Source organism: Hibiscus syriacus, unplaced genomic scaffold, assembly GCF_006381635.1.
Source record: "Hibiscus syriacus cultivar Baekdansim isolate YM2019G1 unplaced genomic scaffold, ASM638163v2 tig00113123_pilon, whole genome shotgun sequence".
In the NCBI taxonomy this organism is placed as follows: Eukaryota; Viridiplantae; Streptophyta; class Magnoliopsida; order Malvales; family Malvaceae; genus Hibiscus; species Hibiscus syriacus.
In genome coordinates, this window is record NW_024063443.1 from 2,026,091 (window position 1) to 2,037,152 (window position 11,062).

The 11,062-nt window shown below is 34.6% G+C and overlaps 1 protein-coding gene and 2 pseudogenes across 2 annotated transcripts; all 3 read right to left on the bottom strand.

Annotated features, from left to right (window-relative positions):
• Positions 1-627: 627 nt before the first annotated feature.
• LOC120185507 (protein SICKLE-like) lies at positions 628-2,713 on the bottom strand. 2 transcript variants are annotated; one of them, XM_039189702.1, is made up of 3 exons: positions 2,536-2,713; positions 1,878-2,170; positions 628-1,732 (listed from the first exon to the last, which is right to left on the bottom strand). In XM_039189702.1, exons 2-3 carry the CDS (start codon positions 2,164-2,166, stop codon positions 957-959), a joined length of 1,065 nt encoding a protein of 354 aa, XP_039045633.1. In that variant the 5' UTR covers positions 2,167-2,170; positions 2,536-2,713; the 3' UTR covers positions 628-956. The 2 variants fall into 2 exon arrangements, with proteins under 2 accessions (XP_039045633.1, XP_039045634.1); XM_039189703.1 differs by lacking the exon at positions 2,536-2,713 and having other exon boundaries at positions 1,878-2,206.
• LOC120185506 lies at positions 628-9,135 on the bottom strand (annotated as a pseudogene).
• Positions 9,136-10,408: 1,273 nt separating this feature from the next.
• Positions 10,409-10,887, bottom strand: LOC120185406 (annotated as a pseudogene).
• Positions 10,888-11,062: the final 175 nt, after the last annotated feature.

Genomic DNA, 11,062 nt, shown 5'->3' on the forward strand with positions numbered 1-11,062 from the left:
CTTTATCTCTTTTGTGACTCATTTGCCGATGCAGTCAAATCTGTTTACATCTACATTTTATTCAAGTTTTATTTGGTCAATTTTTTAATTTTTTCCTTATATTATGTTTATGTGATATTATGTTAACAGTGATAGAAAAATGTCCTTATGATTAGAAGAGAAAAATTAGGATGAGTAGGTACTTCATTTTCAAAGAATAGTAATTTATTCATGTCCAATGTATGAATACAACTCTAAAAAGATAAAAGCCAGCTGAGCTTCCCTTTCATAGTCTTGGCTTACAATTACATATGTTGGCCAAACCTTGTAATTCAGGATTCAGATTTCGTACATTCAATAAAATCAGTCTGTGTAATTCCAAAACAGGGGAAAATGTCGTGAGACAAAATAAATTTTCAAGTTTAATTTTCAATTTGTGTATTTTCATGATGTCAACAGAACAAAAACTTGAAACAACCAATTCATTGGTAAAAGTCAAGAGACGAGATAAAATTAAAATATCAATAGTTCAAAAGTGATTCTCAAACGAGAAACTAAGTGAAATACCAAGCATTTTGGCATATCTGAAGTGAACTGAACACCATCCTGCAATACAGCATATGAAAAAACCCACCATATATGATCTTCATAAGTTGTCGCTTCTATGAGTGATGGCATGAGTATAGTGAGCCATCCTAGAACAAGCTATAAACACTAAAAATGAAATGCATATAGAGTCACATGATTAAGACAAAAATGAGTGAGATCCCAGACACAGTTCAAATGCCAAAATCATTGCTTGTACTTGATGAAAATAATCTTGGGTTCATCTAGAAATCTTCGAATTTGAATCTCGAAGATTAGCCTCTGGTGAGATTAATGAGAATGGGAGAAAAGCAAATCTCATCAAGTGGCCATAAAAGATCTCTTCTCATTTCAAGCCAATTGTGGCTGTTCTTGGGAGATTTGAGCAACTTTCATTCGTTTTCTGTGTCCTCAACAGCTTTGTTGAATGAAGCAGCAAGGTACTCTGCAAGACTTTGTTGAGAGTTGAACTTGTTTGAAGAAGCCTCTGAAACTTTAGCCTTCTTTGGGCCAATGGATTTCGGAAGCCAGGAATTTGAGGTGCCCAGAGTGCTCGAACCATCCATTCCAGCTTCTTGTCCTTTCCATGGAATAGGTTCTAAATGCTGCCAAGGATCTTCCAACATGGATTCATCAAAGTAACTCTCTGGCCCTAATATCCTGTTTGATGCTGAGCTACGACCATGAAAGCCTTGTCCTCGTCCGAAACTTCTTCCTAAACCAGGAGTGCTGCTCCCACTGTATCCATGACTCCTGCCTCTTCCTGGACTTAAATAAGGATTACCTCCAGATCCTTGATCAAGGATAGGTCTGTTACCAAACATTCGAGGCCTGGCTGTTCCATAGTTGACACTAGGTCTATCTGCTAGAGAAATGCCAGGGCCGCGCAAATTACCATAAGTTGATGTATTAGAAGGATTCCAGGCCATTTGAGAAGTTCCAGGATGCCTGGGAGGATTACCAAACATTCCTCTCAGTGTTCCATCAGAAACTAAGTTATAATGATCAGTGGCTTGTGATCCATTCCAAGCATCAGATTGGCCTTGATGCATGAGTGAAGGACTTCTTATTCTTGGGTTGTATGGGCCATGGTTGTATACAACTTGAGCATGCGAAAATTGGCTTTGCATCTGATGTATAGGCAAATCCCTATTGAAGTTCCTTGGTTCTGTCAAACCAGAATAGTAGGCCGATCAATTAGAAAAACAAAAAAAGAACACCAATTCATGCTAATTGCAAAATTAGAGAAATTTCATACAACTAGTTTTAATCAAAAACTCATTCACAGAAAAAACTAGTAGGAAAAAGTGTACCGGGATGGGACGGTGCATGCCAACCACTGGTAGTTGGCGATGTAAAAGATTGTTGCACATTCTGGTTATGAATGTTGCCCCTCTTCTTGTTAGCAGAAAATGCTGCCATAGGGTCAGTATAGTAGTCGAAACGTGGAGCTCCACCAAAGTCATTCTCCATAGTCAATGGTGTCTCGATCAATGGATTCGAAAGGCAACCAGGCATTGCAGAAGTCTCGACGTCATTAGACACTTCAGCTTCCATGCGCATTGCTTTCAACCTTTCCTTTCTTTTCTCAGATTCATCCATTTATCTAGAAGAAGGAACGTGCAAACTTCTTAATAATGATATCACCTAGCAAAATCTAAAAAAAACAAATCGTATCTTCTGTGCATAAGATTCTGAAGCTTTTGAAGGATGGAAATAAGTTTCAACCTATATCTTTTAAATTTACTTAATTACAACTCTTATCCACCTGATAAAATTGACCCAGTTATCAGTCTCACTCGAATTTAAGAATGTTAAATATCACAAATGACAATATTTCCACCTGCAAACCATATTGTTCTCTCTAACTTTTCAAAGAAGGCAGAGAGTAGATAACACAAAACGAACCATAACTCGCATGAGTCGAGTAGAAATCAGTGTTCAAATAAAGTTTAGGGTTTGAAATATTACCTTATTAAAATTTCTGGTCTGTTGGAAACTGCAAGGCAAGATAGGGGTTGGGTGATGGACCGCAGGAGGAAGAGAGGGCGGGCAGAATAAAGGTGAGTGGGAATAAACAGTAAGAAAGAGAATATGAAACCGGGACAGACCCGTGGTGAGAGGCGTATTTGGCGACGGCGAAATATTAGAAAACTTTCTTCTTTTCTGATGATACAGAATTTTTAATATAAGTTAAATTTATATAATTTAGGGTAAACTATACTATGACCACCTAACTATTTAGCCCTTTTATTTCCGCAACCAATCTTTTTTACCAATTAGACTATCTAACTATTTAATTATTATCAATTAAACCACTCACCATTAATAATTGACGGAAATACTCACGTGGCTGTTAGAAATATTATAATTATACATAGTCTCTAATATTTGTACAGTCCCTTATTTTGGTCTTAATTTAAATTTAATTTAATAAGGATCTGATATATATTAACACAAGATCATAACATGTGTTGTTAGTAACATGTATCAATATATAATTGAAAAAATTTATTTATTAATTTTAATTTATTTAATTAAATATTTTGATCTAAATAGGAGCTGACAATTGTCATCACTCGATTGGATAGAAAATAAATGGATAAAAAACTGATCTTAAATAGATTCAAACCAAAGTCCAAACGGAGACCGAAGAAGTACCCTTACCACTGCACCAAATGTCCCCGATGTAGATTGTATTTACCCTTTAAAAACTTGTTAAGGGTAAAAAAAATTAAAATTAGAACTTATAAAAATTAGAACATAAAAGAACACATAAATAATTAAAAATATAATATTTTATTTATATCTAAATAAATTGTATATATATTTAAATTGTAATTAATGGCAGATTTACAATAAAAAATTAATGGCTCATGTGACAATTTATATAATATACGATATCCAAAGAAGCTCGTTACCTCAACTTGACAAGTACTTGTACCTATAACCATTGTTGTATTTTCCAAAATAAGAGTTGGATCGGTTTAATACTCTATATAATTGACCCACTTGTGGTATTGTGCCAAAAAAAAAAAAGCTAGATTGTTAGTCTTTACTAGCTTTTCTATTCGTACCGTATATCTCTTAATGATTTTATGTATATTTACACAAGGTTTCTCAATATTATTTACAAAAAATAATATTTTTTTGTTATATAGAAATAGGATTGTAAATGAGACGAGACAGATCGTGAACTACTCGAGATCGATTCGATCAAGGCTCGATAAATATTCGGATCGAATGGACTCGACTCGAGTTCTTAACGAGCCGAAACGAACTACTCGATATTCGATTCGAAAAGCTCGTGAGCAGCTCGAAAAAATGTTATATTATAATTTTAGATTTTTTAAAATTATAATATTAAAAATACATTAATGATAATTATAAAATTTTAAAAATATATTAAAAATTCTATAATACAACTACCTCAAATATTAATTTTTTTTTAATTAACCAGCCCAAGTCCAATTGTTACATTGTATATTACTAAAAGAAAAATAAATGTTCATTTAATTAAGCATATGTTAGATTACATGTGTTTTGTTGATTTTTTTCTTTATTTTTTAACTTTTTACTGCACAAGTACTTGACAACGTAGAAAAATAAAATAAAAAATAAGAAAAGACAGCCAAACAATAGAAAAATCGAAAATGGTTATTTTTTGAATAAATATTCTTATATTTATTTTTTAATTAATAAAAAAAATTATTTATCTAATGACAAATATTTAATATATTTCTAATGATAAATATTTAATATCAAGATACTATATTATACTTACCTCATAAATCGGTACCAAATCGATTAATTAATGTATTTGTAATTAACCTTAAATCCTAAATCATAAACCTTAGACCATAAACCATAAACTCAAAACTCAAAACCCTAAACCCTAAGCCCTAAATCCGATTATGTGATAGGGGTTAAATTATGCACATGAATGTAACATACAAATTATACAAAATGATATTATGTGACTCCTAAATAAATCATTCGCATACTTATACATAAACATATCAACATGCAAAATAAATATACACTAAATATCGACACGAATTTCAAGAAGAAGTTAAACCAAAAAATGAAGAATGTATGTAGGATTTAGAATTGAATTACAAGCAAATGACTATAAATAAGGAGCAAAGGATATATTTCAATCAAAATTGATGATTATTAAAAGTAATAAAACAGGTGTTCTTACAATGACAAAATCACAAATTAGCATACTCAAGTTGAAAAAAAGTGTGCTTTGCTGAATCCAACCAGTTTCATCTAAAAACATAAAAAGATCTTACAATTTGAGAAATCAAGATTTAATAAGCTCATAATATGAAATTATGTGATAAACCCTTACACAAGTAAACTTCTTGTATAGAGAGTGCAATTAGAATAAGCAACCATTATAGAAAGAGTTTTCATTTCTGGTCATCATACATTTAATACAACGTTATCCACCCATAACTGATAGAAGAACATACATGCACATAACTAAAATTTCATGGAGCAGAGACGAACCCCAAGATCTTATAAGGTTTGCTCAAACCGCTTGACAGCCCGAAGACCAGCAGATGAGCTTGCAGCTTGGACCATTTGCTCTAGTGCATAAGTTCTCAATATACCCTAAGCTGAAAATTATATCAAAGAAGTGAAAGAACTCTACACGAGCAAAAAGAACCAGTAACACTTTAGAAAATCAAAACAAACATTCTTCCATACAAAAAATTCCAAGAAGTAATCGCCTTAGGTACTAATCAGACCATAAAAATATTAGAAGTAAAAAGAAATGAAATATCAAAAGTGAGAACATATAGTATAAGTCAAATTAAAAGTTTTACTGATAACAGAAGTCATTTCTCATTCTGAAAATTTTTTTAGTCTTTGATGGAGAAAGAGAAGAGAAAACATAAGACCACATGGTGCACATACCATATGCAAGGAACCACGAGTAGAGGAATTATCAACAATTACTGAGGTTGAAGGTGCAGCAGGAGCTTGAACATTGGATAGAGATATAGTATCTCCAGGATCGATAGCCCTCTCAGCACTTTCAGGACCGATATATGAGGTAATGGGCAAATCAGGTTCTTCAGCAACCACAATAGCAGCTTGTTCATATGATACATACCCATGCAGCCATACGTGACTCAGCTATTCTTTTGCTTCTGCAAGAACCTGCATAATAAAACTATAGACCAGTGAAGAACTATAGATGTTCTTCCAACAAGCCTATACGCAAATAAAAGAAGGGAAAATCACATAATAAACAGCAGTAAAATGTTCCAAATAAAAAAAATATGCACCTCAGCGTCTTTCTGCTCTGGTGTTTTTGATATCCCACATCGGTGGTTATTGGGGGAATAAGGGGTAAAGTGAGTGTATAAAAGGGGATGGGTTTCAGCAAATAAATATTAACATGTTTTCGAGCTTGAATTGAGCTTCAATCGAGCTCCTGATTTTTTTTTGAGTTCAAGCATTTTGGAGTTAGAGTCGAGTTTCAATATTATATTTCGAGTTCGAGTCGAGTTTGAAAATTTTAGGCTCGTGAGTTTTCGAGTCGAGTCGAGTTTACATTTAAAGTTTTCGAGTTCGAGTCGAGCTTGGTAATACTCGAGCTCGACTCAGCTCGTTTGCACCCCTATATAGAAAACACACATATAATTAAAAGTGTCTTTTATAAAACACGTATTATATTACGTGTGTTTTATTTTATGTCACATAATCCGTTGGAAAAGAAAAAAAAATATTTTTATAAAATATATATATTTAAATTTTATGGATTTTAATTTTAAGATTGAATAGTTTAAGGTTTTCAAGTTAAGAGTGAAGAAAATAATATCAACATACAATAAAGAAAATATCATAACGGCTAAGAAAATGACAAAATACATTAGACGATGCACATCAATTACGATGATTAAGTGTCTTTCCTTTTGAACTTGGATTGCCATTTCATTTTCCATTAAAACAAGAAAATCTAGAAACACAATCAAACAAACCAATTCATCGGCAAAGAGTCAGGTAAAACAACAGTCACTCAAACCAAAGTGAAATACCAAGCATTCTGTCATCTCAAACTATCCCAACATATTCCTGTTAAACTACAGACAAGGATTGTAGTTGCGTTTTCGGTTGTGTTTTGGCGGACATAATGAGTGCTATTGTGGTCATTGCGACTGTCATACAATAACGGTTTCAGACAACACTAAAACAGCTATTCAAATCCCTGACAGCGGAAAACACCACCATATCTGGTTTCTAAATTTCTATTCCTGGTCAGTTCTGCATGTAAAGGCTAAGAATAAACTGCATCCCTACAACGACCTATGAACACTGTAAAGGAAATACGTGGAGTTACTTGATTAGACGATTCTCAAAAGTTTTGCTTGTCCTCAATAAAAATAACCTCGGTATTTCGGCGATCCGCATAAGCATTTCTTTTTTCCATAATCCGCTTCGTTATTTTCTCTTTCATCCGAGTGTGGAACGCCGCAGTCGTATGTCAGCCAGTCATCGGAGGGATGTGTCTCTTAGCAAAGAAAGCAATATGGAGGAGAACTTCATTGTTATGTTCATACATGATCGGTTGCCAGAAAATATTTGGAGAGCAACTATGGTTCATAAACCGAGCTACATTTCCACTGTTCTTCGAGCCTATGGTTAGGGGATATGAGATATCATAATCTTCAGCAGCGTCGGAACTTTCCTCTCCTACTAACTCAGTTTCATAATTCCACTTGAAGGGTTCATAGACTCGATTTGTCTGGAAAATGTACTCATTGCTTTCACCATCTCTCCCGTCATGTCTTGTGTTAATTTCGTCAATAACTTCACCTGCATATTCATAGATAAATGTACCTGCACGAATAGGGTCCCATGATCACAGACCCCAACCCCTATCTTTCGTCTTAAAAACTTCAAAGCGAACCTTAAAGCCAGTCTGGGTAACCCTATTTTTGCAGTTAGGAAGGCAGGGGCACAAGGAGCCACATTCATATATCATCGGTTTTCGACACACTAGAATCCCATAAGCTGTGTAAGGTAAATCACCTCCATTCTTTTTAATGCAGCAGCAGTTTGAATTTTCGGCTAGGCACGCTTTACGATAATCACAACCAAAAGAAGGTTGCAATAGCTTGAATGATTTTGAGTATTGATAGTAGATAAATAAGTGAAAATGAGCGGGCCCCTTTTCATCATCAACCTCATTCACAAGTGAAACAGGTATGCTTTCCGCTCCAGAAGTGAGGTCAGGAAGTATAAGTCCATCCCTTGAAGACAGACCTCCTTTCCATTTCTGAATCAATTTCCAAGTTGCAAAAGCGTCTTTTTTGCCCAGGGATCCTAACTAGTTTATACTTGAACATATTACAACCCGATTTCCCCTTCTCCGTCCATGACTCCTGGACCTTGTAAAGGCCATCGTATACATAGACCTTCGACGTTTGGTTGTAAGAATCCTGAAAACCTCGAATGACTCTTACTTCATTGGATCGATGCAAGATCCTTTCCAAAGCAAGATTGCCCATCACGAGCTTCTGATTGGATGCTTCTTTATCACCATTGGCATTCCCGCCATGACCAGTATATACCAAAACATCGGGATCTTCGACATCATCATCATACCCTCCGGATGAAACGATGCTTACAACCACTCGTTCTCGCTCTAAATCACCCTTCATAGGCATGGGGTCAATTCCAGGCATGCACTGAGCATGCAACCCCACTAAGCACAACTTCAATCGGAAGAAGAAAATGTCCCCAATTTCAACACCAGGAACGACTCCGGTTTTCTTCCTCGCGTTAGTCCGCACCTCTTTGCTCATCATTATGTTGCTAGCTTTAAGCACCGAACGTTTAATAATCCCAGAAAGTGGTTCGACACTGTCTTCCATTTGGCTAAGCTTTCTCCCAAGTACATCAAACCTCCAAAGCACATTTTCAACCAATTCCCTATTCATGTCATCACGCTCGGATAAACTAATTCCAGGATTGAAATCAGTAAGAGCGGTGAATGCAAACTCAAAAACCTTCATTTTCTTCGCTTTCTTTTTAACAGAACTTGACCCAGGTGACTTATGTTCATGCACATTTTGGCCATTAGAAGCCGGTGGTTCCGCTCTAAATGACTGAATAGGCACAGCAGGATAGAACTCGTTTTGGTTAAGACCAGGCATTGAATGGGATCCTTGTGGTATGCTAATGGGGAAAAATGGCGAAAACCCCGACGGAAGGGGCCATTAGGAGGAGCACAAACGAAAGGCGGATCGTTAGACCCTATCGGGAACTGAGGAACCAAAGTATACAGCGGTTTTGCATTCAAAACTTTAGATTTATCTCCTAAATTTGGTAGAACAGTGTTTATACCCGCTCCTTCTTCCATTACAAACAAAAAACTGAAGCTTTTTCAACCAAAATTCTCTCTCTCTCTCTCTCTTTTCCCACAAAAGCCAGTGATACCCACTTCAGTTTTATTCTCTTAAACTAGTTTATGCACAAACCAAAGCTCCAATGTGAACCAAAATTACACAAAATTCAGAACCAAGAAATACCCACTTCATTTTTTTCCATCTTTACTTGTTTATGCACAAAACAATGGCCTGCATGAAACCAATAAAAAAAAAACCTTTAGAACAAAACAAAAAGATTCCTTTTTTTCTGAACCAGGAGATGCTCATTTACCCATGACTTCTATATGCAAGGAACAAAGCACTAAAAATAATGGAAATAAATAGATACACTAAGAGATTAGGTTAAGTTGTATACAAATAAAAATAACAAATTACTAATTTTCAATTGAACACAAAGACTAGAGGCGATTTACCTGTCGAAAAAGAGATGAGAAGTTTTGTTGTAAGAATTATTTGAGTTTGGGAAGTGCTTTGCTTCGCCCGATTTAAGACAGTGACTTCTTTTCAATTTCGAGTAAACTACCTAAATAGTCACTGAAGTATGAATATGGTTCGTCATTTAGCACTAAAGTTTTAAACATAATAAACTCATCACTAATATTATCATTTTGTAACAAATTGATCAATTAACGAATACATAAAATGCTACCACAAGTTTGATATTCTTCCATTTTAGAAACAAGGATAATATTTTAGGTAAGAACTATTTTTTATTCAATATGTAATTTTTTGAACAAATAACATTTTAGGTTAGAACTTAAAATATTTACAATATTTATAATAAATCATGTAGTTTGAGTTATTTTTTAGGTTGAAATCTAAAAAGCTATCATGAGTTTAGAGTTTTTTCATTTAAGAAACAAGAATAACATTTTAGGTTGAAATCGTTTTTCTTATCGAATATGTAATTTTTTAGATTCGAACTGAGTAACATTTTAGATCAATAACCAAAAATTCATCTTTCTGATATTTTATCAACATATTATTATTCTGTCCTTAAAAGAAAATCCCATCCAACAGCTCAAACTCAACCATCTTTCTTAACCTTATTTTTTTAAGGAGTTCCTCTCCCCAACGCTCTAGGCATCATTCTCCTCTCCTCTTTTCTCTTCTCAACATATCATATGATTAGTAGATTAAATTAATTAAAACAGAATTATAATTAAATTAATAAAACATGTATATAGTTAGAAACAAAATATAGTTATGTGAACTTAATTAAACAATTTGATTGATAACATTTTAACAGTTTAATGGTCAAAATAAAATTGACACCATAGTTCAATGGCTATTTGGGTAGTTTACCCTAAAATTAGACGCTTTATTATTATATTCGAATCACTTTTAAAATCTAAATTCATGTTTTAAGATCTAAATCTGAGAGGGGGTTTCAGGGATGAAAATAATTAAATATCCATGCAAAGCTTTAAAATTTAGACTCCCGCTTGTGTCATCACCAACTCAATGTCCTTCGGCTCAACTCCCGTTTCATCAACTTCTTCGTCATCCTGAGCCAAGGCTGAAGACGACTCGGGTTTAGATACCACGTGGCTGAGAGCAGGTGCCTTAAATTGCTCGGCGGCCTGAGTCGGCAATTGTGAGCTTCTCCAAAGACAACATAGGTATCTGACGTGGGGCTCTTGAAGACGTCCGGCTTTGAAATGATTAATAAGACCAGAATTCAAATGGTAAAATCAGTTACCACCTAGTAACAGAGGCAGGGAAGTAACGAATGGTTTAACAATATGGAAAGGGGACTGACATTTTTGCTCTTCTTGACGGTGACTCGGCTAACACCTGGAATCGGTTTCGTCCCGAGCTTTAACATAGCTTTGCTACTCTTCTTTTGGCTTCTGCTTTGCTTTGACCTACCAGTTCCTTCTCCATCAAGATGGCCTGACAGTATATACATACAATAGGACCAAAAAAATGAACCTCCGAACAATGCATCACTTATTCATATAAAGAAAAGTTCTCCATTAACATGTTTTTCAATATTTTAACAGTGATCCACGGAACATGCATTGCATTAATTGGTAAATAATAGATGTCAATGGTACAAATGAAACTACTATGTGGTATACAAA